We start from the raw sequence: 27155 nt of genomic DNA, 5'->3' as shown, positions 1-27155 counted from the left end.
GGGCCCATGTCCAAAATGTAAACAAACCGAGTGAGAGTTATTCCTTGCATAAGAAAAAAACCCTCACTCGGTTTGTTCACGTTTTAGACTTGGGCTCTTTTCAATTGTTAGTCTTCAGATATCCACGAAGCCACCAGGAGATCACCTGACCAATGAATTTTGAACCAAATATTCTCATTCTCATCGATTGCCAGTTTTTTTTAAACAACCAACATACGCATTTTACTGGGTACGGATATCGACTATCGACAGTATACACCTCGCGACCAAACCGTCCTCGGCTAATCATTCTGCAAAAACTATCTACTTGCTTACTTAATCAGCTCCAGGTCATGGTTTCCTCTGCTGTACGAAGAAGTCGTCTACATTCCACTCGGTCTATGGCCGCAATTCGCCAGCCACATAGTCTGCGTAGGGTCCGCAGGTTGCCTTCCACTTGATCGATCCATCTTGCTCGCTGCGCGCCCCGCCGTCTCGTTCCAGTCGGATCGTTATTGAGAAATTTTTTAACCGGGCTGTCGTCCGACATCCTCACGACGTGCCCAGTCCATCGCAGGCGACCTATTTTTGCGGTGTGAACGATGGGTGGTTCCCTAAGCAGCTGGGGCAATTCATGGTTCGTTCGTCTCCTCCACGTTCCGTTTTCCATCTGCACTCCACCGTAGATGGTGCGCAACACCTTCCTTTCGAAAACACTAAAGGCGCGTTGGTCCTCCACGAGCATAGTCCATGCCTCATGGCCGTAAAGGACTACCGGTTTAATCAGCGTCTTGTAGATTGTTAACTTCGTGCGGTGACGAATTTTGTTCGATCGCAGCGTCCTACGGAGTCCAAAGTAGGCACGATTTTCTACCATGATAGAACCATAGAACTCTTCTACCTCCTAGATTTCATCACCGAATAAATGAATCTGGGGGGAGGTCAGCATTCACTTCTCTAGAACCTCTTCCTTTCATGTATTTTGTTTTCGATACACTAATGACAAGTCCAATCCGTTTGGCTTCAGTTTTCAGTCCGATGTACGTTTCCACCATCCTCTCAAAGGTACGGACGGACTTCATGAATATCGTGCCACTCGTGTCTATCCCCACTCTTCTTATCACACCCTCCAAAGCGATGTTGAACAACAAACATGAAAACCCATCACCTTGCCGTAACCCTCTTCGAGATTCAAAGGGAATCGAGACTGCCCCTGATACTCGAACAACACACATTACTCGATCCATCGTTGCCTTGACCAATCACGTTAGTTTATCCGAAAATCCGTAGTAGTGCATAATCTGCCATAGCTGATCTCGATCGATCGTGTCATACGCCGATTTGAAGTCAATGAATAAATTATGTGTTTGCACGTCGTATTCGCGACATTTCTGCAACACTTGCCGAAGCGCGAAAATCTGATCCGTGGTGGCACGGGCACCCAGGAATCCCGCTTGATATTGCCCCATGAACTCCTTTGCAAATGGTGATAATCGACGACATAAAAGTTGGGAAAGTACCTTGTAGGCGGCGTTCAACAGTGTGATTGCGCGGTAATTACAACAATCCAACTTGTCGCCCTTTTTGTAGATCGGACACACGATGCCTTTCATCCACTCCTCCGGTAGCAGCTCCTCCTCCCAAATCTTGACAATGACCCAGTGCAGCGCTCTAGCCAGTGCGTCACCACCGTATTTCAGCAGCTATCCCGGTAGCTGATCAGCCCCAGTCGCTTTATTGTTCTTCAGCCGACAATGGAGGTCGGGAGCTGGTATTCTGTCGTCTTCTGCACGTTCTCCAAGATCTATTGCCATATCGTCACCTTCACGTTCAGCTGCTGTTAAGGTGCTCGTCATAATACTGCTTCCACTTCTTGATCACCTCACGTTCGTTCATGAGAAGATTACCGTCTGAGTCCCGACACATGACCTGCTGCACATAGCTTTTGCGCGAACGGTTTAATTTCTTCGTAGAACTTCCGTTTATTGTTAGCACGGTACAGTTCTTCCAACGCCTCGCAATCTCGTTCTTCCTGTTGGCGCTTTTTCCTCCGGAAGACCGAGTTTTGCCTGTTCCGTGCTTGTTTATATCGCTCCACATTCGCCCTCGTACGGTATTGCAGCATTCTCGCACATGCTGCATTCTTCTCCTGCACTAATTGCTCGCATTCGCCGTCGAGCCAATCGTTTTTTCGGTTCGGATTCATTGTACCTAGTGCCGCTACAGTAGTACTACCGATGGCGGTCTTAATGCCTTTCCAGCCATCTTCAAGAGTTGCTGCGCCAAGTTGCTCTTCCGTTGGTAGCGCTGCTTCCAGCTGCCGCGTGTCTTCCTGGGTAACTCTGGTGTCTCGTAGCTGCGCGATGTTGGGCCGCGGCGTACGACTTCGACGCGTGTTATACACCGTTTATAACATCAGAGAAAAATTTACCGTCGATTAGAATATGGTCAATTTGGTTTTCTATTCGTTGGTCTGGCGATCTCCAGGTGGCCTTGTGGATCTTTGCCGGGGAAGAAGGTACTTCGGACTACCATACCGCGGGAAGCTGCAAAATTTATTAATGCCACGCGCGTCCTGGCGAAGAATCAATCTCGTAAAGCTTAATATCTAATCTATTGATGGGAATCTCATTGGTGATATAACAGAAGGAGGTGTAACAGAAATTAATCTAAGGGAGTCACGAAGCTTAACTTTAAGAGCCATTTTCTCTTTGTCGTTTTTAGTAACATCCCATTTTTTGCAACAGATTTTCTTCCAGTGACAGCACAGGCTGCCAAACGGTCGTTCAGTGAAATCAGGAATAGAGGGACCCAAGGTGCTAGATGACTTGACCAGATTGAGACCGACTATCGAGTTTCGAAACGCTCAGCGAATTGGCGACGAGTAGCCCAGAACAGAGTGCAATTAAGATAAGTTCTTTGTACAGCAAGAGCCATGCCGTATCTATGCTACTAGAGAAGTAGAAGAGGAACAAGTATGTTTCATCATCCATGAACAAACATCCTCGGTATTTCAACTTCAAAATTGGTAACACAGCGCGCATTCCGGTCATTATATTCTACTCAACTAGACCCGTTTGGTTGCTTGGAGGCACGAACAGAACAACATCCTACATCCTAACATCCTCATTGACAGATTCTTACAATAGCACTACGGCTGGCGCCGTATTTTATGACGATATTCCGATACTCGGACGAATAACAAAGATTCACAGCCTCTGGGGTTCCTCGCATAGGAATCGTGGGAAGGAATTCTACAGAAGATTCGTACAGAATGCCTTGGCTTTAGAACCAGGATTTTTGTACGAGCATCCAACGGGCAAATCCCGGGATCAAATTTTTACTCTCCGACATATCCTCCAGAAAAGTTGGGAGTACAAGGTGCCCACGTATCATATTTTCGTGGATTTCAGGGAAAGATACGATACAGTTGAACACGCACAGCTATGGCAGATAATGCACGAGCACGGTTTTTCGGACAAACAGACGCGGCTGATCAAGGCTACCCTGGAGTGAGTGATGTGCTACGTGCGCGTTTCGGGGACATTCTCGAGTCCTTTCGAATCGCGCAGAGGATTGATGCAGGGGATGGACTATAGCGCCGGCAGTGGAGACTGGCGCCGGTAAGGGAGAGTGACGCCGGCGTATGAGCTGGAGCTATTACTTAGTGAGATTCTCATTATAAACCTGGCAAAAGACGGGCTATTGAGAGGCCGGCCACATCGCAAGAATACCAGACGACTATGAGTGAAATGTTTTCTTCAATAACCACGCCGTCACTAGAAATAGAGAGGCCGAACATGCTAGACGGCTCGACGAGGTTGAGACCGACTTGCGGGTGGCGAGACGCTCAACGAATTGGTGACGAGTAACCCAAGACTAAGTACAATGGAGACGCATTTATCAGCGTTAATTTGGCACTTGAAAAAAGCGAAGCCTTGCATATAAACGTCTTTAAGACTTGACCTTCCTTTATCGACAAACTTCGCAGCCGGTTATTAGAGTACAGGACAATTACGGGGCTAGTGCAACGGTCCTATTGACTCTAGCTAGCAACACCGCTCAACCATACGACGACTACCTTGTTAGACCAGCATCGTACATCGAAGCTAACTAGGCGATGTAATTTGACATTTAACTCATAAGAAACCGCACGCTGTCATTCACTGCAGTTCTAGATGAAGATATCAAATAGTGTTGTGAACCATTGCATAACGTAGCATAGACGACCTATCCTATCATGGGTGGCTGATACAGTGTGCCTGTAAGTACACTATACACCTGGCCATGTCCTTACGGTTGTGAAAATGGGTACGTTAGTAACACCTAAATTAAGAGGATGCGCAAAAAGTCACACAATCTTCACAGGTGTTCATATATCCAATCATATACGAAAATATAAAGTACCGAAATAAAACGTATGAATAATATTGAGTCAGATTATATGAATATAAGAATAAATTTGAATTTATCATTAAATGCACATAATAAATTTATATATAAGGATATATGGACAAAAATAGAACAACCTCACCTTTGAATTAAATATAATTGCGTCATTTGAGTTTCCATAAATACATCAAATATCCTTACTTACTTAGTTGCCTTACCATCGTATAATAAAACGTGGTGAACAAAGTTTCACCAATTTACACGCTTGTGGCCTACCGCTCTCCAATTCCTTGGACACTGCGTACTCTCCGCCATATCTCGTTCTACTCAATCTAACCATCTCGGTCGCTGTGCCCTTGGTCGGCATGTTCCTACTGGATTTGATGCGAATACCATATTTGCAGGGTAGTTGTCCGGCATTCTTGCAACATGCCCTACCCGTCGTATCCGTCCATCTTTAGCTATCTTTTGAATACTGGCTTCGCCATAAAGCTGTGCGAGTTCATGGTTCATCCTCCGCCTATAGACTCCGTTCTCCTGTACGTCGCCGAATATCGTCCTTAGCACTCGTTTTTCGAAAACTCCGAGCACTCGCAGGTCCTCTTCGAGCATTGTCCATTTTTCATGCCGTAGAGAACAATCGGTCTAATAAGCGTCTTATACAGGGGCACTTTGTACGGAGGCCTAGTCTGTTCGACCACAATGGCTTATGAAGTCCATAAGGACAACTTCTGCTGGAGTCACGGCATCAGCTTGACGAAGACCTCTGTCATTTGGATGAACTCGACAATCCACCCGAAATCCGAACACAGCACTGTGTACCGTCCATTGTAGATTGAATCTGTTTGATGAGCTTCCTAGGGAAACTGTTCTCGTCCACGATTTTTCATGCTCTTTTCGGTCGATAGTATAATATGCGGCTCTGACGTCAACAAATATATGATGCGTGGGAACTCTCTATTCCTGGCCTTTTTGGAGAATCTGCCGCAGTGTAAATAGTTGGTCCATTGTTGACCATTCTTTAACGAAACCGGCTTGAAATTAAAGAAAAGAAAACTTTCCGATTTAATTCCACTATTAATTTCACGATTAACTAAGAACTTCCACTAAGACGCACCAAAAACTTCAAAATTCGGCTTGATAAATTCCCACAAATCTGTTCATAATTGTTGATAGACGGCGGCAAATAATTTGTGACAGCACTTTGTAGGGGACAAAGAGAACAGTGATCTCACGATAGTTCTTGCAAACCAACTTACCACCCTTCTTGATGAATCGGGCAGAGAACCACATCTTTCCACTCCTCCGGTAGCTGTTCTATCTCCCAAATCCTAATAATTAGCCGGTATAGACAAGTGGCCGGCTTTTCTAATCCCATTTTAGTAAACTGCGCTCCGATGTTATCTTCCCCAGTCAATTCATTGCTCTTTAGCTGCATGCCTGCAGCTCTTCTTTGTTTGCCGCACTGTTGAAATTGGTTTTCCCATCGCCATTTAGATGTTCATCGAAGGCTGCTTTCAGTTTTCGATCACCTCACGATCGGCCGACAAAATATTGCCATTTTTATTCCGCAGCACAAAGCCTTTGTGGGATCCGTTCAGCGCCTGGCAGAACTTTCGCGGTTTCTGAGAACGATGCAGCCGCTTCAACTGCGCATACTGCTGCTCTTTCAGGTAGCGCTTCTTCATCTCGAAAGATTTCGTTTTGCTACATCTTCTTCTCTTTGCGTCTTTCCACATTCTGACGTGTGGCACTGCGCATCTTGGTCGCCCGAGCAGCGTTCTCCTCGTCCATCACCGTCCTATATTCATCATCAAATCCATCTAATATGCATGTACATTATTAAAAAAAACTTACGACCATTGTTACCACTGTACAGTAGGGATTTGATGAGCTGGAATGAAACCAATACTTAAAATAATATGTATTAGGCCCCTTATCTGCCAACTAGGCCGAGTGGATAACCCGTCGCCCAGAACCAATGTAAAGCACCTCAGCTAGTCAATCTTAAAGATAGAACACTCCGTGTATGATCGCGTGAAGGCGCTGGTTAGTAATTTGAATATCTAGATCTATGTTGAACGCTGCCGTACCGTTCGGAAACTTCGTATGTCCGCAGGTGCTCTTCGAATAAAGTCCATGTCTTATACCCAGAGGATAACCAGTATATGGATGCTCAGATTATTCGATTGCAAATGCTCGTGGCCTCCCAGTTGCCCTTTAGATACAACACTGGTCTAACAAGTCAGTCGTCCTCGATTAGGCGGAATGTAGCGTTAACATTTTGTCTTGGTTTTTTACTTGTGGAGTCCATAGTAAACATGACGGTTGTTGACGATAAAGTCGCACAATTTCTTCGCATTTCTCCGTCTCCTGGAGGCGCTACTTCTTTTGGAAGAGTCGGGTTTGCTACCTCCGTTGCTATATATCCGTTCCGTATTTCCATCTTGGTTTTTTGTGGTAAATAAGGTATACCGTCTCAGGTGTAACTTGCGGAATATAGCGTTTCATATTCAGCCGCCTGCTCCGAGACAGACGTTATTTGAGCTGCCCCTCAGAGGCTTAGATTCGCACCTCCTAGCTTAGCTCCATGATACATTTCCAGGCAGGGCCATCGATTGTCATCGTTTGACTTAGATCTTCGAGGAAGTGCTAGGTAGAGGCTTGAGAGCGCCAGAGCTGTATTTTACGGTAACGCTCCCCATTTCACACATTTCTATTTATATCGTTGCATATTCTAACAAACGTCTTTTTTAATATCTGCTGACATTCCTTGTCGTTACGTCGATTCAATTCCACACGGTTCACTGCTACGCTGTTAATGACTCTTATAACGGTACTCCAACAGGCCTCAAGAGGTGCTACGACTAGTTCACCCTCTTCTGACAGCGTGGCAATTCACTGACGCCGCCACTGATATTGCTGAGAAGTGCCAATCATCGATCAAAACGGTGCTTAACCTGCTCAATATGTGCGGTCCGATGCAATTTTTAGTTCAACCAACTGATCCTTTCGAGACTTCTAGTGAAAACGGATGAATACGAGGGATGCTTCATTTTTTTTCGAAAATGTCGAAAGGATATTGAGTTGCGGACTTCATCAAACTAGGTTTAACAAAATCGTGCAAATAATCCTACAGTAAGCTGTGTTAATTCTGTGTTAATGGAATTTCCACCGTTTCGTACAACCTACAGAAAATTGGTTTTGCACTAAAAACTAATCAATAAATAAAAACGAAAGGCCCTATTCACTTTTGAAGTGAACTATTATATCCACTGACAAAATGTCCGTATGGTTTGGGCTAACATAGCATGCAAAAAGCGAAGCCAATATCAAACGCTCATGTGGGAAACTGTGTTTCCTCCGAGTGAGCCACGGGGGCATTAATCACAGCCGGTATTGTAAAGCCACCAGCATCGTGAACAACCGAATCCGTACTTTCGATCGGGAGAAAACAGTCTGACGAACTTTCCGGAGCGTTCTTGGAACGCTTGGAAGAAACCGAATCATGCGAATCTTCGCTTCTGATCAGCCCTGCCTTATGATCGCTCTTGTGTCGGGTCAACAGTTCTACATTCACCGAACTAAAATTGCACATATCGCACTTGATCGTTTCGTACTCCTTTGGATGATTCAGTCGTATGTGGGTCTTCAGTGCACTGGCCTGTATGGTAAGCAAGCCGCAAAACTTGCATTCATACCACTTATCCTACAAGAAAAAGATATTTGAGTATTAATTTTCCTTTTAAAATATCAATTTTACCTTGCTGTGGCGCTTTTCGTGGTATTTGAGAGCACTAGGATCCGCTGTTCGAAACGGACATTCTTTACATTCCAAAGGTTTCTGTCCTGAATGCTGACGCATATGTATCTACGGAGTGGGTTCAACAAATAATAAAGTCGTAATAAATTTGAATTGATCAAGTTACCGTTAGAGTGACCTTTCGAGCCGATTTATAACCGCAAACACTGCATATAAAAGGTTTTATCTTGTGATGAACGGTTTTGATGTGTTTCGATAATACTTTCGAGGTGCTAAACATGTGCCCGCAGATATCGCACTTTCTTTCGGCATACCATGGTAATTTATCTGCTGGTTTCCCTTCGGCACCGATTGCCTCGTCATCTTCGTCTTCAGCATCAACATCTTGCTCTGCGTTTTCTCCAGCTAAAGCCGGCCCTGCATCTACCCCTCCGGAAGCAGCTGGCTTTTGCTTCTGGCGTTGCAGTTGCTGCTTCTTGTGAATATTTTCATGAACAAGCAGTTGAGATTTAGTGGCAAAAGATTTACTACATGACGAACACCCGAACGCCTTCACCGGACGATGCGTTTGAAGATGGCGATACACTTTCACTAGAAGGAAAATCAATACTACACTGAAACAAAGTTTTTAATATTTCTAAACTTACCTGCAAAATCGAACCGCATGTCACAAATAGGACACTTGAGCATGTTAGTATCCACCTGATGTTGTTTCCAAAGATGCTGTGAACATTCGCGCCACCGTGAAAATTCTATTCCACATTGATAACACTTAAAATTGTCCTTTTTTTCTTCTTTTCCAACTGCGCCCGGAGTCGGCCCTCCTGGGCCAATCAAACCAGGTTCGATATTATGACACTTGATGTGAATATCCCGTTTGGCACGAGTTTCGAACTTGTAGACACAGCCTTTCTGCGGGCACTTCAACTTTAACCCAGCCAATAGTTTAAGCTTGAGCGTTTTCAGTGTCATCGGCCCGAGGAACTCATTTAACTCAGCATCTTCGGAAAGATCATTTCCCTTCGAAACAATAGAAATTGATGTCTGCTGATTTTGTCCATGCTGTTGCTGTTGAACGTTACAGGGTTTTGGTGTTTCATTATCACAGACTGCTGAAGATGAGGAAATTACCGTCGATGACGTACTTGCGACCGATATTGTCGACTTGGGAGCTATCGACTGAACAGCGCAAACCTGCCCTGTTTGTGCAGCAACTTTTACAGAACCGTTATCCGAAGAACACGAACTGTCGCTAATGGCAAGCTTTTGCGAATCAACAAAGTCATCCTCCAACTTTCGTTTTACAGCAATACTAGATAAAGGATTCGGCTTGGAAGCTTCAGTTGTTTCGTTTGTTTTCGCCTCCACAAAACCATGGTCCCGAATCATGTGATCTCGTACGTCATTTCGAACTTCGAAGCATTTGCCACAAACTCCACATACAAACTTTTCATTTGCATTTGGGAGGGCTTGCACTTCCTCACGGGACATTTGCTTGTAGGATATTCTATTCCGACCAAAATGCATAATAAAGTGTTTAATGAAATCTTCGGCCGTATGGGTGAAAGTCGGACAGAATTTACATTTGAAGCATGCTCCTTGCAGAGGGCTTCGCAATTTAACGGACACTTGACCAGAAGAGCGAGAGGAAGTTGCCGGCACTATCAGTTGAATTTCTTCACCGGAAATTGCCGCCAGATCTGCAGAGCTCACTGTTGCTTGTGGTATACCTGAAAGGGATGAAGCGGATGCCGCCTGCTGCGAATCTTTTGAACCCACAGTTGGATCAGGTGGTGGTTCGCCCTCATCTTCCGACTCTTCTGGAGAGTAACTGATAAGGTCGTTTGGGTCGAAAGCCTTTTTGAATAAAAAAAAAAATGATAAGCAATATTTTATAAAAAGCCTAGTCGTACGTACAGCAACTCCGGATTCCATTGTTTGCTTGACCACTTCTTGATACAAGCCAAAACAACGATCACTCGGTTTTGGAGCTCATTGCAATGCCTTGCCAACTTCAGCCGTTTGTGGACAGCCCACAGGAAACTAACATTTTGACATGGTACACAAGGACAACATTACACAGACTTTAGATCTTAGCTAAGCAATGCAAGATTTATAACCAGTGATACGAAAACAATAATTGCCCGGAACAGAAACACCAAACTTTAATACCTATCGGATCTGGCTGACATATCTGGTCGGTCGGTCACGAAAAAACAGGTTGATAAGCACCAAAAGTAAAATTGAATCAGCAACATTGAAGAGATGCCAGCAAAATGTTGAAAACAACTGGAAAACTGAAATGAAACTGCTCGAAATCGGAATTATAAAAACGCATTGGCTGAGAAATAATTTGCTAATATCGCGGCTAAAAACTAAATCCATTTTAAGGAAATTTTTGCAAATCTACAGAAATTTAAAAACAAATCTGCAACAAATCAATGGTATCGGCATTTTATGGAAATTCGTCAAATTTGCACAGAGATTATAAACGCAAATTTTTTTGCAGCTAGAATAAATCCGGACACATCTGATATTCCGGACACACTGTTTTGTCGGAGTTTTTCGTTTCAACAGTAAGGTCGCACTTAAATAATACGTAACGCAGCAGGAGGTGGGAGTTTCTTTAACTTACGTTACATTGCAGATTGCATCAAAAACGCAAAATACAAGGAACTGCTTTTTACGCGCTATAATGGCGGACGCTATAAATTGTGTTCGTAATATGCGAACAATCTTTTTGACAACTCTGCATACATCAAATCTGTCACTCTTCGCTTGCAACACTACCGTGCTCTTTCTTTCGTTTACGCCAAAGAAGGAGGGCAAAAATGTGCGAAATGTAAACAAAACTATTGCTCTCCTTCTTTTGCGTAAACGATAGAAAGAGCAACACTGCCGTACAGGAGAAGAGTGCCCAGTTTTGATGTATGCAGAGTTGTCAAAAAGATTGTTCGCATATTACGAACGCAATTTATCCGGCTTTTTACGAGCCATAATGGCGGACGGCGTTCGTAATATTTGAGCAGCATTTTTGACATTTCCCTAGTACATCGCACGTTTTCTTTCCGTACATTCCTGTAGTTTTACCGTGAACGCGCGGAAAGCAAACGTGCGATGTATTTGGGAAATGTCAAAAATGCTGTTCAAATATTACGAACACGTCCGCCATTATGGGTTGTAAAAAGCTGGATAGCGTCCGACATTATAGCGCGTAAAAAGCGGGATTGGTTTTACTATAGTAACGTGAAAAACTTGATTGTTTCATGGTTTGCTGTGGTTTCCAGCAACACTTTTGCGCTTCCCTTGTGAATTTTTGTTTCTGCAGGTGCACGCATGAAATCAGCTAATCAGGAAGCTGCCTCTTTTTTGACAGCAAATTGGCTCTTTTGCGATATAACGTGTCATGTCCTGTCCTAGGTGCAAACAGTAGATGCAGAAAAAAAAGTGATAATAGATAATAGATACGTTTTGGGACGGTTGTTTTGTAATATATTGTGCTTCACGAGAAAATATTTCGTTTTCCAGCTTTATATAGTTGTGCGCAAAGGTAAATCATGTATTATTGACAGTGTAAGCACGTGTAAGTTTTCTATGTTTATGCTCTTATTCTTTGCTTAGATAACATTTGTTTTGTTCTATTACGTACAGACTTACAAACAACACAATATTGATTATACTGTACAAATCTATGCCTATAAAAATGTATTTCTATCTGCTCTATGTTCCTTATAGAATCGAAAACTACTAAACCGTGAGTCGCCCGGCTTTTCCGGACACTTTTCTTTCGGAGCAGACAAACAACGTTTTTAATCGCACTACTGACCAGACGGGCCAAATCGGGCTCCCCCGTTTTATTAAAAACAGTGGTACTTCTTACCCAACAAACATTTTTGTTTAAGAGTAGCTTGTCTAACAATTGTGTAACTAAAACCAATGAAACAAGCCCTTGATAAGCTACTATACAACAAAAATGTTCCTTGGGTACTTGCTTAAAACTGTTTCTATCCCTAAGGAAACTCCACCTTCTCGAGGTAGTTCCTTTCTATTCTGCCTAGCGGCAGAACTCACGCTTTTGGTGCCAGAAAAGGTTCTTACGATGGTTAGAGATCCCTCCCCCCACTAAGAGGGGGGGGGCTCCCATACAAATCTATGCCTATAAAACGGATTTCTGACTGCTCTATGTTCCGTATAAAATCGAAAACCACTGAACCGATCAGCGTGAAAATTTGCATATAGGGGTTTTTGGGGCCAAGGAAGGTTCTTATGATGGTTAGAGACCCCTCCCTCACTAAGAGGGGGGGCTCCCATACAAATGAAACACAAATTTCTGCATAACTTGAGAACTATTCAAGCAAATGGAACTAAACTCTACATTTTTTTCTATGGTGAATTGATACCCCGCCCCACTTTAGGAGGGGGGGACTCCTATACAAATGAAATACAAATTTCCTCATAACTCGAGAACTAAGCAAGCAAATGGAACCAAATTTGGCATGTGGGGGGTTTTGGAGGCAGGAATATTTTTAATGAAGGTTTGAGACCCCTCACTCCTGTGGTAGGGAGATAAGGACTCTCATACAAATAAAACAGAAATTTTTGCGTAACTCAAAAACTAATCGAACTCGAGAAATTTTAGACTCTTTCATAAAACATTAATCAATAACAAGACCACCAAATACTATCAATGGTAACATTAGATAATTCAGCGCGAGACGGCCACAGGCCGCGAGTGCTGCCGGCGACCTGCCGTCGGAAGCGCCGGCCACTGCGGGTGGCCCCCTCGTAGAGATCACCTCTATCTACACGGTAAAAAAATATCACGTTAAAGTGAAGTGATTTACCTTTGAATTAGCACTACTTGCCAAACATTGTAATTCGAAATGAAAATCTATTGAAAATGAGTCAATACAAAGTACGATGAAACCAACAGAAAATCACTTCAATTTCGACTGTGCTAATGTTTTGAATTTTGGAGTGTCAAATGAATTGAAAAAAAAATGCATGATAAAACTTAATTTGTTCGACAAGCTAATTTATTATATTATATTATATTATATTATATAATGTGTAATATAATTTACCATAATGAATGATATTAACATGTTATTCATGATCACCGATAATTGATGGGTTGCAGTTTGATTTCAGTTTCTACTGGGATGGCTAAATATTGTTGAACGCCACTGCGGGATTCATGTTCGTCTCCATCGGATTAATTCCGTATACTAAAAACATTTAATTTAATAATTTAGACTACAGAGATAAATTCACTCTACTCACGCTCCAGAATATCAGTGATTTCGAAGGAAAACATGGTTTAATCTGCTGGTTTTACGTCTTTCTGCTGACTACTATAAGTTGCACTTTTGTTTCGCCCTTTGACATTTACGAATTGCAAAACAAAATTCAATTTCAATGGATGAAAACAGTCATGTAGATGGTGTGTTCCATTAAATACTTTTCAACGGAAGATCTCTTTGTTAAAAAATAAAAATCTCTTGAAAATCAATGCTAAATCACTTCAATTTGCAGTGCGGCGAGACAAATTAAAGCAAATGCAAAAACACTTGAAATAAACGTGACGATTTTTTACCGTGTAGGTTTATTTATTTTCCTACACTCTTAAATGATTCTACCTGTAAATAGGTCGGATTTAGTTAAAGCTAGGTTGAAACTACTCAAAATGCCCTTAAAGTGTACAAACTCAAACTTTGGGTAAAAATTTCAACCAATTTTGGCTACTTGCTACCGATAATTGAATTATTCTCTATGACAAATAACGCAATTTTAAGTTCCTACTACCAATTTTTTGGTTGAAAAACTACTCAAAATCTGAGTTTGCACACTTTAAGGGCATTTTGAGTAGTTTCAACCTAACTTTAACTAAATCCGACCAATTTACAAGTAGAATCATTTAAGAGTGTAGATCTACCGACCTCTATTACTTTTCTCCAGTTGGGTCACTCCTGCGAAATGGTACTTTCTACGAAAAGATTTTCCGTGAAATGGTACATCCCGCGTAAGGTTTTTCGCGAAATGGTATTCTGCGAAACTCTATATTCAGCGTTATGGTCAACTGAGAACTGGTGTTCCGCAAAATGGTATTCGGCGAAATGGTTTGTAATGATGGCGAATATTTAAATGTTATCCGCAAGGGGTCGGACACTCAGCACATTGTACCGCGGCACTCCAGAGATATCAAGCGGCACACCTCCGGTTCAATTTTACATATGAAATGGGAGCACTGCCAGTTGTCAAAATCATCTCACACGGTTGCCAGATCCATCAGATTATAACGAATTTGACAAATCTTGCAGTTCGGCACTTTCGGTACAGCATCGGCAGCGGCACAGTTCGGCTCGTTTCAAATCGGCTAACATAAAAACGGCTGTGCCGAGTGACCGACCCTTGTTTCCCGTACTATTTACGTGAATTCAATGGAATTTGCATTAGTATGCGTGCATTTACGTGAAAATCAGATAGATGTTATTGTATTTGCCAATAATGTTTAACTAAAAGTCACGTAAATCCAGGCGTAAATCCCTGTAGAGAAATTACGGGATTTTTCACGTGGAAAGGACGTGTGAATTGTTTTGCGTGTTGGGTAAATCCAACCATTTTATAGATAAACTTATTTTAGGGTACATACCATTTGCATAAAATCTGGCAGCTCTTCCGATGACGTTCGTTTGTACTCCGACAGAATTGCTCGCGGTCGCGGATTTTTCGCGTTTACCGATTGTCACTTTTCGTCTCGTCAATTCTAGCCGCAGTCACCGCGATAGTGAATATAACGCCAGTAAAAAACAACATTATTGGTGGTTTTACCATTGCTGGTAAGCATAAAAATAGCTTGCGTGCTTTGTGGGATCGCCGTACGCAGCTTCGAACTGTGCACATTTATTGCCAAAACAAGCTATGCTAAAGAAAGTCGACACCTAAATTCTTCTTACTTCGCGTGCTCAACATTCGACACATTTGGGACGAAAAAGCCCTTTTGTTGTTGCGCTGCCTCTACCTTGGAAGCGGTGGCCTTGTGTCGCGGAAAAGAAAGAAACTTTAGACTTGCTACGAGGGAATAGCCTTCGGATCTGCTTGCAATCGCTGCCTGAAAATGGCATCACCGCTAGAGCACTACGTGAATCATGTCCGCACTATGAGCAGTGCCGGTGAGTTGTGGAAATTTAAATTTTCAAAGGTGCGGCTTAAAATTGAGTTTTATTTGCAGGAAGCTACCGGGAACTGGTGGAATACCTACTGGAATCGACAGAACTGTTGGCGAAAAACGGGAACATATTAGATAACGTATTGGAGACGCTTGACATTCAGCAGCATTCGCTGGGTGTGCTCTTTGTGCTGGTGATCAAATTTAGCGAACCTAATGTGAGTGATTTCACTTTCACCGACACTGGCACTGGCACGATTGTAAGTTGCTTTATTTTCTTTTTCAGAATCACGACGATGCAGAAAACGTGCTTCGGGTTGTGAGAGAGTTCATCACGCTGTGCAACGGAGAACAAGTCAGATTCGCTACACAACCATGTAAGTTTATATCCTGCTTGCAATTGTTGAGAATGTTCGAAGTTAAAGGGGTTTCTTTCCATAACAGATTTTGAGCTCTGCCACCAATTTACTTCAGCCTTGGTAAAAAATAAACAATATACGATCCAGGGCATTCAGGTGCTTGCGTTGGCAGTGGAAAAAATCAGATTATTTGACACTCAGCTCACCCCCGTCCACGCCGATTTGTGCCAGCTGTGTTTGTGCGCAAAAGTGTTCAGTCCGGCGTTGCGTTTCCTGGATATGGACATCACAGCTATCGCCAATACCGATGATAGCAACCACGATACCAAGTACTTCCTGCTGTATTACTACTACGGTGGAATGTTGTACACTGCTGTTAAAAACTACGAACGGGCACTGTACTTTTTTGAGGTAGCGGTTTCAACGCCGGCGTTGGCCATGTCACACATAATGCTGGAATCATACAAAAAGTACATCCTCGTTTCCCTGATATTGCACGGGAAGGTCGTTGCTATCCCGAAATATTCTTCCCAAGTCATCTCGCGGTTTATGAAACCTTTGAGTCATGCCTATCATGACCTCTCCAGCGCGTACAACAGTTCCAACAGTGACGAAGTGCGGCTGATCGTAAACAAATACCGGGACTCGTTCATTCGTGATACCAACATGGGCTTGGTTAAACAGGTCGTTTCTTCGTTGTACAAGAAGAACATCCAACGTCTCACGAAAACCTTTCTAACGCTGTCGCTGGCAGATGTTGCGAGCCGAGTGCAGCTATCGGGACCGGCCGAAGCAGAAAAGTACATCCTAAATATGGTGAGTTACGAGTCCTCTCCCAACTGTCATCAAATTATAGTAATCGTAATTGCTACAACAATTCTTTGCTTTCAGATTAAATCGGGAGAAATTTTTGCCTCGATCAACCAGAAAGATGGTATGGTCGTGTTTAAGGACGACCCGGAGAAGTACGACAGCCCGGATATGTTCAATAAGGTGCAGCATGAAATCAGTCGTGTAATGGACCTTAATAAGCAGATTCTCAAAATGGAAGAGGATATAATGCTCAATCCAGTGGTTCGTATCTAGCAATACTAGTGGTTATCATCGTGAACTCTGCCACTAGAGGCGTATCTGTTCCATGTTACAAAACACGAAAATGTGAAAGTGGCACTTATAGTTGAGACTATTTTTTCTAAAATTATTTAGTTTTGATGTTACTGTATGTCCCTCTTGGAGAAAATGTTTAAAATCAATTTTGTATAGAGCTTGAAAACCTTTTATATGAAATGATATATGCAGTGACACAAATATGCAAATTTTTTGAGTTTTTTCAGTATAAACACCATGTTTTCAATTCATATTTTAAAAATTTATTTCGAATTGCAACGTTAGACAACAAAATATCAAAAATGACCACATGTAACATGGGACAGCTATGCTTCCACCGGCTGAACTGTCGTTATTCATAACCTCGCTATCTTCCTATTTCTTTTTACAGTACATTAAGAAATCGATGGGCAATCAGGAAGACGACATTCTTAGTGGACAGCATGGCCAACATTCGAAGGCTTTTTCAGGGTAAATTAAATAGTTCAACTTTGGCAAAGGGTACGAGGCCTAATTGATTACACGATAATTTCAGTGATCCTGCCGAATAATGCAACCAGCGGGTGGAATCAACCCAATCGACTGACAACACCGCAAGCTAACAGTAGATACGTAGTTTAAAGCAAAGACCGACAAAACTACAACCATCAGAACGCTAAAAATATATCGGATCCCTCGATCTGCAGTGTAACCTGCAGTGCAGACCATATTACAATTTAGAAAGCAGCAATCACTCACACACAAACACATACGAACATTCATTTAGCAGAAAAAGCTAACTTTTTTTTGATTACAATACACGGCGAGCCATCGTTTAAAACAAAATATTCGGTTGTTGCTGTTGTGAAATTATTAAACTAAAAACAAGCTTGACGCTCGCTCGTTGAACAATAGACACCGGCCGGGCGCTCACAAAACAAAACAAAACAAAAAAATAACTAGCATGAAACACTAATACAATGCACTACTGTTGGAATCTGGATCCCCGAGCAGAATGAGCTTCAATGTGAAAAATAAAATGTTAAACGAAAGCTTTGTTACAAAATGAAAACAAAACAAGTAAAACAAGCCGTGTGAGTTTATTAAATCTAGTTTTTCGAACGTCACTAGGGAAACAAGCAGAAGTTGCAGTTCGATGTGAAGAAAGTAAGAAAAAACGAGCCAGTCTTTGCAGTGGGCACTTCGAATAGGTACGGATCGAGTCGTTGATTGATGCTTGATCTGAGAAATAGAATGCAGAGAATATAAAGCGCAAAGTATGTGAGGGAAAAAGTAGAGTGCGAGCGGTTAAGAAGTTTGTTCCTGAGTTTAGTGAAGAAAAAAAAAGAATTAGGAATGCGCAATCGAAATAAGAGTTTTTTTTTTCGAAGAATTCTCTCAATAAAATCTTGGAACATCTTGCAAAGGTTGTATTTTAAATCTGTTATCTGTTGTTTATTGTTGAATTATTCGACAGTCAGTACTAATTCCTACGACAAATTGTTAAACCTGTATTGACTAATTCTCATTAAAACGGGACCACTACCGATTGGTTGTGGACTGATGGGTTCATATACAAACAACCAAATGCCGTGAATTAGGAACAAACCTCGAGAATACTTAAACAATCATTCTTCTTTTGAACAAAAACCTTGTCGTAAGACGTAGTCCTACGTCAAAAAACAGATTTAGTCCAGCGATATCTAAAGATAACTAATAAGAGACGAAAGAGACAATAAAGAGGGTGTCCAAAGGACTTCTAGAGTGAAAATTTGGAACTTGAGGGTAACTTCAGCTTTCAGCCTACTGTACCGGAACACAAAAAAGCTAATGAAAATAAAAGAAGAAATATCTGGATTATTGGCAACGCCTTTAGCATGAAAACACGGCCACGAATCGGAACATGGAATATACAGACCCTTGCCCAGCAGAGCAAGCTGGCTCAACTTGCAAGGGAAGCTAGCCGCTTGAAGCTTGAAATCCTGGGGCTGAGAGAGGTCCGCTGGCCGGGTACTGACGAACACAAGGCACCACCCGGGCAAGTCTTGCTCTACTCTGGCATGCGAGGTGAAAAGGAGCTACTCGAAAAAGAGGAGTTGGATTTCTACTGAGCCCAGGGGCACATGCGACCCTGATGAAGTGAGAACCGATAAACGAGCGAATAATCGTTGCCAGATTCAGAACACGGGTTAGAAACCTTACAGCTATCCAGTGCTATGCGCCAACAGATGCTGCCGACCTGCAGGAGAAAGAGAGCTTTTACAGCCAGCTGAACAGCGTGGTTGAGAAAATCCCGAAGGGGGACATCCAAATTCACATGGGCGACTTCAACGCGAAGATTGGCTCAAACAACGCGGACCTTGAACGCGTCATGGGACGCCATGGCCTAGGAGAGATGAGCGAAAACGGAGAGCTGTTTACAGAATTCTATGGTAATAACAACATGGTCATTGGTAGATCGCTCTTTCCGCATAGACCAGTACATGAAGTCACGTGGGCTTCCCGCGACGGCCGAACCGAAAACCAAATCGACCACATCTGCATCAGCCGAAAATGGCGAAGGAGCCTTCTTGATGTACGCAACAAACGCAGCGCTTATATCGCATCCGACCATCATCTTGTTATCGCTGAAATACGTTTGCGCATCGCACGTGTTCAACCCAACGACGGGAGTTGGTTAGCGTTACGACGTCCGCCGATTGGAGAATTCTGAGGTGAAAAGGGCCTTTGTCGAACAACTTGAATCCGGAGCCTCGGAGTTGCCACCTGGTGGAACCGTCAAAGAGCAATGGACCGGCATTAAGAACGCCTTTATCACAACCAGTGATGAAAGCCTCGACAAAGCGCGCAGTGGACGGAGAGAGTGGATCCTGGATGAAACTTGGAGGAAGAACGCCGAACTGGAGAGGGCTGTTAAACGTGCTTGTAGGCGGGACAAGAGAGCCTGCACTAACTCCCTAGTCGAACAGGGGGAAACCGCCGCCGCCAACTGGTGGACTGGATGCTGGGCATATTGGTCAAAGCCCCTAAAAAAGGAGACCTAACTGAATGGAATGAATGGAAACTGGTGTGGCATCCCGTTGCTCTGTATTACTCTCAAAGTACTCTGTAAAATGATCCTTAACCGGATCCAGGAGAAGATCAACGCTATTCTACGGCGGCAGCAAGCTGGATTCCGTGCTGGTCGATCATGTGGAGACCATATAACAACGCTCCGCATCATATTGGAGCACTTACATACTTACTTAGGTGGCTTGCCGTCCTAAGACAAAGCCTGTTGAACAAAGTTTCTCCATGTAACTCGGTTGATGGCTACCGCTCTCCAAGCCCTCGAACACCAAGTACTATCCGCCAGATCTCGCTCCACCTGGTCTAACCATCTTGCTCGCTGCGCTCCTGGTCGTCTTGTTCCTACCGGATTTGAGGCGAACACCATCTTTGCAGGGTAGTTGTCCGGCATGCTTGCAACATGCCCTACCCATCGTATACGTCCAGCTTTAGCCACCTTCTGGATACTGGGTTCGCCATAGAGCTGTGCGAGTTCATGGTTCATCCTCCGCCTCCATACTCCGTTCTCCTGTACGCCGCCGAAGATCGTTCTTAGCACTCGTCGTTCGAAGACTCCGAGCACTCGCAGGTCCTCCTCGAGCATTGTCCATGTTTCATGCCCGTAGAGAACAACCGGTCTAATAAGCGTCTTGTACAGGATGCACTTTGTACGGGGACTTAGTCTGCTCGACCGCAATTGCTTGTGGAGCCCATAGTAAGCACGACTTCCGCTGATAATACGCCTCCGAATCTCACGGCTGGTATCATTGTCCGCCGTTACCAGTGAGCCAAGGTAGACAAATTCATCGACTACCTCAAACTCATCGCCGTCGATCAATATACTACTGCCCAAGCGGTGTCGTTCGGCCTCGGTTCCGCTGGCCAGCGTGTACTTTGTTTTAGACGTATTTATCTTTAACCCAATCTTTTCTGCTTCGCGCTTTAGTCTGGTGTACTGTTCAGCCACCGCCATAGATGTTCTGCTGATAATATCCATGTCCATGTCGGCAAAGCAGACGAATTGACTAGATTTGTTGAATATCGCGCCCCGCGTGTTGATATCCGCTCGGTTCATAATACCTTGTAGCGCTATGTTGAACAGCAGGCATGAAAGATCATCACCTTGGCGAAGCCCTCTGTGTAATTAGAATGAACTTGACAATCCACCCGAAATCCGAATCTTTTCCAGCTGACTTGGTGTTCTTTAGCAGCATGATGGCCTTCTTAACTTCGCCTATCGTTGGGGCTGGCACCTCTTCTTCGTTTGTTGCACCGTCGAAATCCCTTTCCCCGCCGCCATGGTTCTCCGCCTGGGCACCTTTCAGGTGTTCGTCAGGTGCTGCTTCCACCTATCGGTCACTTCACGATCGTCCATCAGAATACTGCCAGTTTTATTCCGACACATTTCGGCTCGCGGCGCAAAGCCTTTGTGGGATCCGTTCAGTTTCTGGTAGAACTTTCGCGTTTCCTGAGAACGATGCAGCCGCTCCAACTCTGCATATTCCTGCTCTTCCAGGTAGCGCTTTTTCTCCCGAGAATTGGGTTTCGCTGCATATTCTTCTGTTTGTGTCTTTCCACGTTCTGACGTGTGGCAGTGTGCATCTAGGCCGCCCGCGCAGTGTTCTCTTCATCCATCACCCTCCTACATTCAACGTCAAACCAATCGTTCCGCTGATTCCGGGCCACATACCTGATGGAGGTCTCCGCTACACTGCTGATGGCTGTTTTGATAGTGTTCGAACAGTCCTCGAGAGGGGCTTCGTCCACCCCGTCCTCTTCCGGCAGCACAGCTTCGAGTGAATGCGCGTAGTTTGCGACGACGTCTGGCTGCTTCAGCCGCGCGAGATCTAACCGAGGCTGGCGTCGGTACCGAATGTTGTTCACAACGGAGAGTCTTGGGCGCATTTTAACCATCACTAGGTAGTGGTCCGAGTCAACGTTAGCGCTTCGATAGGATCTGACGTCGATAATGGCTGAGAAGTGCCGACTGTCGATCAAAACGTGGTCGATCTGTGATTCTGTCTGATTCGGTGACCTCAGGTGTACTTGTGATGGATTCTGTGCTGGAGAAAGGTACCACGTGCGGCCATGTTCTTGGAGGCGGCAAAGTCGATAAGTCTTAGGCCCATTTCATTGGTCCGCTGGTGTGCACTGAACCTTCCAATCACCGGTTTGTATTCCTCCTCCTGGCCGACCTGAGCATTGAAATCCCCGATGTCGATTTTGATATCATGTTTTGGGCAGCGGTCGTATTCACTCTCCAACTGCGCGTAGAATTCATCCTTGTCGTCATCGGTACTTCTGAAGTAAGGGCTGTGCACGTTGATGATGCTTATATTGAAGAATTGGCCCTTGATTTTCAACCTGCACATTCGAGGATTGATAGGCCACCACCCAATCACCCGTTTCCGCATCTCGGCCATCACTATGAAAGCTGAACCCAGCTCGTGTGTGTTGCCGCAGCTCTGGTAGATGGTATGTCCATCTCTGAACGTACGTACCGTTGAGCTCTTCCAGCACACCTTCTGCAGCGCTACGACGTCGAACTTGCGGCTCTTCAATACGTCGGAGAGCACTCGAGTGCTCCCTTGGAAGTTGAGAGATCGGCAGTTCCACGTCCCGAGTTTCCAATCCATAGTCCTTTTTCGTCGCGTAGGTTTATTCCGATTGTTCCAGTAAGAATTTCCTTGTTCGTCGTTCCGTGCTTCAGTATTTTTCGTGGTGACGGCTTGCAAAGCCTGCTACTCCACCCCCTGTTTCGCCGGAGGGCCAACGAAGCTCGAAAGAGCCCTCCTTTCCAGTCAGCATACGACCTTGGCTTCCACCAGGGTTGCTTACCCGATCTCCACCAAAGTTGTTCGTATCCCAAACACCTGAAATTTCAACCTTTATCACAAGCGAGAAACTCACATATGAATTTCTCTCGCTATTATACGCGATGTTTCTGTTGCTATGCGATGTGAACCAAATTCAGCTGTGAGCATTTTGTTTAATTCTTCCACAGCTGGCATTTCATGCAACGAACCAGAGTGCAAAAGAGAATCTACCGTCAGAAAAAACATCAGCAACGAGAAATGCAGCACACATTCATGAATTAAGATGGCAAACATATTGGCGAAATTTACGTTTTTCCTTCGCGAGAATCGACATTGTATTAACTAGAAAGTAACAAGCCTAATAAGAATTAAATAAACATGTAATTTAAATGTGCGTTTTAGTTTAAGTTTGCGATTTATTTAGAGATTCATTCCCTCATGCTCACTCACAGCTACGTATCGCACGAGAGAGAACGGGAAGAAATACGTGTGAGTTTTGTGATTCTTGCTATGAAAACAGAAAAACTCACGCGTGATTTTTTATGCATAGGATCAAGCTGACATGATTCACAGTTGATTTTGATTTTTGATGAGTTTTGAGATTTTGGGTTTTTAACATCACTGCTTGACACACAATTTTCGATTAGAGACCACTACTCCTATATTATTGCAAAGGTTAATCGTAATCTTGGATTCATTTTCCGGATTTCTAAGGAATTCAACGATCCGTACTGTCGAAGGGCTCTGTACTTCTCGCTTGTGCGGTCAATACTTGAAACGGCAGCCGTAGTGTGGAGTTCATATCACGATGTGTAGATCCATAGGATAGAAGCAGACCAAACTCGTGTTTTAGTCTTTGGCCTTGAAATGCGGTCAGGCATTAATATTTTTTTTTGAAAAGGTAATTTTACAATTGATGGAGGGACGGGAACCAAGCTATAATCAAAGATTATAACCGGACCCACAACACCCGCCAGGGCATGTGGTTCGCTGGTACCTATGTACCTCTGAACCGCAGAGGCGCTGGACAAAAGGAGATTGCGTAACCCCCTTGTTAAAGTAGCGACGTATGTGGTTGGGTTATTTTTAGACACAAATTGTGCCTCTTCCTCCGTCTACAGTAAATAACCACCGACCGAAAAGTTTAAATCTAACTTGTTTTTATTGGCAGGACGACGACACTAAGCAGGCCCTTGCGACTTAAAAGGTACTGCGCGTGACGCTGTTCGTCTGTCAGCGTGTTAGCCGCGATTCTCAGCGCGGATTTTCAGAGAAAGGCTCGGTTCCTATGAAATAGACCAAACTCGTGTTTTTGTCTTTGACCTTGAAATGCGGTCAGGCATTAATATTAATATTTTTTTGAAACGGTGGTTCTACAATTGATGAAATTTATTGATTTCACACTATTATGTAAGTCATGTCGAGTATCATTTTGTTCGACTGGTTTATTTCGGTATTATAAAAACCAAGACCGAGGTGTGATTCTCTCGAGTAACTCGACTGACTGCTCAGTGAAGGAAACTTACTCAACTTATAAAATACAACCAACTCAACTCGAATAATATGGCCCTACGATGTTGTATAGATAAACAATCGATAGTGTAGGACATTTCACATTTTAATGTAACAGCTACGATAATGATCTCTTCCATGTTTATTAGTTTCGGTACGTATTTGCTTAGAACCTAAGATACAAATGAAACTGTTTTTTCTTTAAATATAGAACTTTTTGCCATTTTTCAAATGATTTTTCTAACATAAAAAAAGTTTTTTGAAACAAACCAAACAGAGCTAACTGTACCAACCAAATGCGGATTTGCCTTTGCTACTGCTGTTGAATTTGAGTTTTTGTTTTGTATTTGTAAACTACTCGCTAGTCGAAGTTTTATATAAGGGAACATGTACAGATTACACGTAACAGTTAGATAAACATATCTGAAAAAATCAAGAAAAAGTTTTTTTTTCTCTATATACCACTACGCCGAAGTCATTCTACAAGATACAACAGTGTCTTAATTTCTAACACTACTGTATTACTTGGCATGAAATGGGCAGATAACTCTGCTATGTAATTGGAAATTTCGTATATTTAAGCTAGGGAACACAATTTAGGATGTTTTAATATCCAAAACAAATATTCCTAACATGCTTCAGCGGGGGGAAAATATGAAAAAGAAAAGTAATTTTCCGACCAAGATATGTGAGAACGTCACCTTCCATCGATCCGAAACATATAAAATAAAAATTCAGCGCAACAGAGTAACGAAGCAAATCTAACGAATCAACGACTTCACTTGACATTAACTATAGGGTAGGTAGGTAAAGTTGGCTATCTGTGTGTGTGTATCTCTGAAAAGGTCCAGCCTTTTTTCTGCCTTTGCATCGCCGGTGCCGACGACGAGTCAACACTTTCTTCCGCTTCTTCTTCGCTTTACTTTGCGTTGCTAAAAATAGTGATGAAGTTCAACATCATTTTATAAGAACATATTTTTTTGGGTTAGTAAATATAAAGTAGATGTTAAAATTTCTTGCTTGCTCTACTAGTCGATTTTCGCTACAGTATATAGTTTATGTTAGTCTGTATATAGATAAATGTAGTTGAAATCAGTACGCATATAAAAGCAAGAAGATTCCAGCTTGTATTTAAAAGTTGTGATCGTTTTTTTTTGTATTATATTTTTAATCCTATCTTTGCGTGCAAGATCTTGTTCACATGCACAGGATTTGTCATTTAAACGGCATTGATATACATTGATAGAAAGAAGAGAGATTGGTGTGCAGGGATTCTGATCGAATTGTGCAAAATTACAACTTTTCCGAATTTATTACCAAAACGGTAGAACATATCCATTCTCACGCGGGACCAAGGACATTGTAATAAATTAGGCTAACGGTAGAAAATATATCCGGACCATGTCTTACTTTACCAAACATGAAATTACAGTTATGCATTAAGTGTGCCGAAACAACAGTACCCATCCATTTTGTCACACATTGAACAATTAAAACGGAGAACTTATCATCTAGGCGCACCTACATTCTGTGGGCCACAATTCGTCCACTCACACTTTAATCCTAAAAACGTCGTCCAACATCCTAATTTGACGGCAACATTTGCCAGTGAATATACTTTGCTGGATACCTGCATGCTTGAGTACGAGTGTCGTCGTGTTTGCTCATGCGGTGTTTTCGTAGTGTGTAATTTTAAACAAAAATTTCCCTAATAAAGTTGGCATTTGCTAACAGCATCTGGCTTTGATAATTTCTCCGTAGAGCGTCTCGATTGAAACATTCACTCACTCACTAGAAGTCCCAATCGAACACTTTATCCTTTCACAATTGTTCTCTTCATCCCGCCGCTTTTACCTTGTAATTAGTAATTTTTTTTCGTACGCACCATTTAATTTGCTGGAATATTGTTCTATGTAATTACCCCTGTTCTGTGGCTTTATTGTTCAACGCTTTCAACGTCTCAAAAGCCGGGTTAGTATTCGTTTCAAGTTTCTTTGCGCATAGCGGACATCAACTTTTGTTTTTTTTGTTTACGTTCTTGTCATAGTACGAACAGTAGAGCTATAGATATTCTTTTTTTGCAACGCTCTGGTTGTTATTTGATGATTTGATGATCATTTATCTCAATGTTGATTCAATGTAATTTCATGCAGTTGCTCGAGCTACAGTAATTTTATTATATATAGATTTGTTCTTTCTGTTTTTTTTTTCAATACATATATAATCCAAATTTACACTAATAAATGTTACAATGAGAATAAGACAACTGCTGTAGAGACGCGGCTTATTATGTGTTTTTAAGTGTACCTCTTCTTAGTCGCTGAACTGCGAAATATTTTGTTTAATATTAATAACATATGCTACTCGACTAAATGGTTGAAATAAATGAAAAAATTAAATATTACTTTAAATGTGTGCTATTATTTTATCTAAATATAGAGCATTAAGTGTTAAGTAAATGTTGTGGCAGAGCACATATTTTGTCAAAACTATCATATGCAGAAAAAAACCTATTCCGTTAATTATTTGAGAGACAATATATCAACAAAAATTGTGTGCTAACATATAAATTATAGAGTTTTGTTTATTTACTGCTTCGCTGTTATTTCCTTTAATTACTCATACAGTTTCAGTTTGTAGTTTTTTTTTCTTCTTTCATTTGTATGTTTGCTCGTGTGATTGGATATTTAGACCGATAGCGACACGAAGCTGTTGTACTGTGTGATGTTTCGTTTGAGAATATCCGCGCATAGGCCGAGCACCCGTTCGAAGCGAGCACGATCCAATTTGACACACTTCAGCGGTCCCCGCGCAATGACAGTAGCTGCTCGCGGACGATCCAACAGCAGGGCAATCTCTCCAAAATAGTCACTCGGACCCAAACGACCAACTTCGGCGGGTTCTTCTTTCTGCAAAATCGAAACAAAGTTCCACTTTAAATGCCTCATAGTTTTATGATGGACAAAAATTGATTAACACTGTACAACGTTCGCTATAAAACTTTTTTAATAAATAATTAATCAATCTTTTGA

At 42.7% G+C, this 27155-nt stretch overlaps 3 protein-coding genes across 5 annotated transcripts in view; 1 reads left to right on the top strand and 2 right to left on the bottom strand.

The window, feature by feature from the left end:
- Positions 1-7528: 7528 nt before the first annotated feature.
- Positions 7529-10315, bottom strand: LOC128735249 (zinc finger protein 569). The gene is made up of 5 exons (XM_053829744.1): positions 10052-10315; positions 8782-9991; positions 8301-8725; positions 8135-8242; positions 7529-8080 (listed from the first exon to the last, which is right to left on the bottom strand). Exons 1-5 carry the CDS (start codon positions 10067-10069, stop codon positions 7712-7714), a joined length of 2130 nt encoding a protein of 709 aa, XP_053685719.1. The 5' UTR covers positions 10070-10315; the 3' UTR covers positions 7529-7711.
- Positions 10316-14913: 4598 nt separating this feature from the next.
- On the top strand, positions 14914-18164 carry LOC128734541 (COP9 signalosome complex subunit 3). The gene is made up of 7 exons (XM_053828791.1): positions 14914-15306; positions 15366-15520; positions 15589-15679; positions 15747-16477; positions 16553-16735; positions 17160-17239; positions 17304-18164. The coding sequence occupies exons 1-7, from the start codon at positions 15252-15254 to the stop codon at positions 17317-17319; spliced, it is 1311 nt and encodes a 436-aa protein (XP_053684766.1). The 5' UTR covers positions 14914-15251; the 3' UTR covers positions 17320-18164.
- Positions 18165-24253: 6089 nt separating this feature from the next.
- The window catches only part of LOC128734130 (cAMP-dependent protein kinase type I regulatory subunit), a 71349-nt gene continuing 68447 nt past the window's right edge, over positions 24254-27155 (bottom strand). For all 3 annotated transcript variants that reach the window (XM_053828158.1, XM_053828160.1, XM_053828161.1), the window contains one exon: positions 24254-27032. In XM_053828158.1, the coding sequence (XP_053684133.1) occupies positions 26811-27032 (222 nt within the window). In that variant the 3' untranslated portion in view covers positions 24254-26810. The remainder of the gene's footprint in view (positions 27033-27155) is intronic.

This window comes from Sabethes cyaneus, chromosome 2 (genome assembly GCF_943734655.1).
Source record: "Sabethes cyaneus chromosome 2, idSabCyanKW18_F2, whole genome shotgun sequence".
NCBI lineage: Eukaryota > Metazoa > Arthropoda > Insecta > Diptera > Culicidae > Sabethes > Sabethes cyaneus.
Note: the sequence above shows the minus strand (reverse complement) of the source record. Positions and strands in the feature narration are given on the sequence as shown.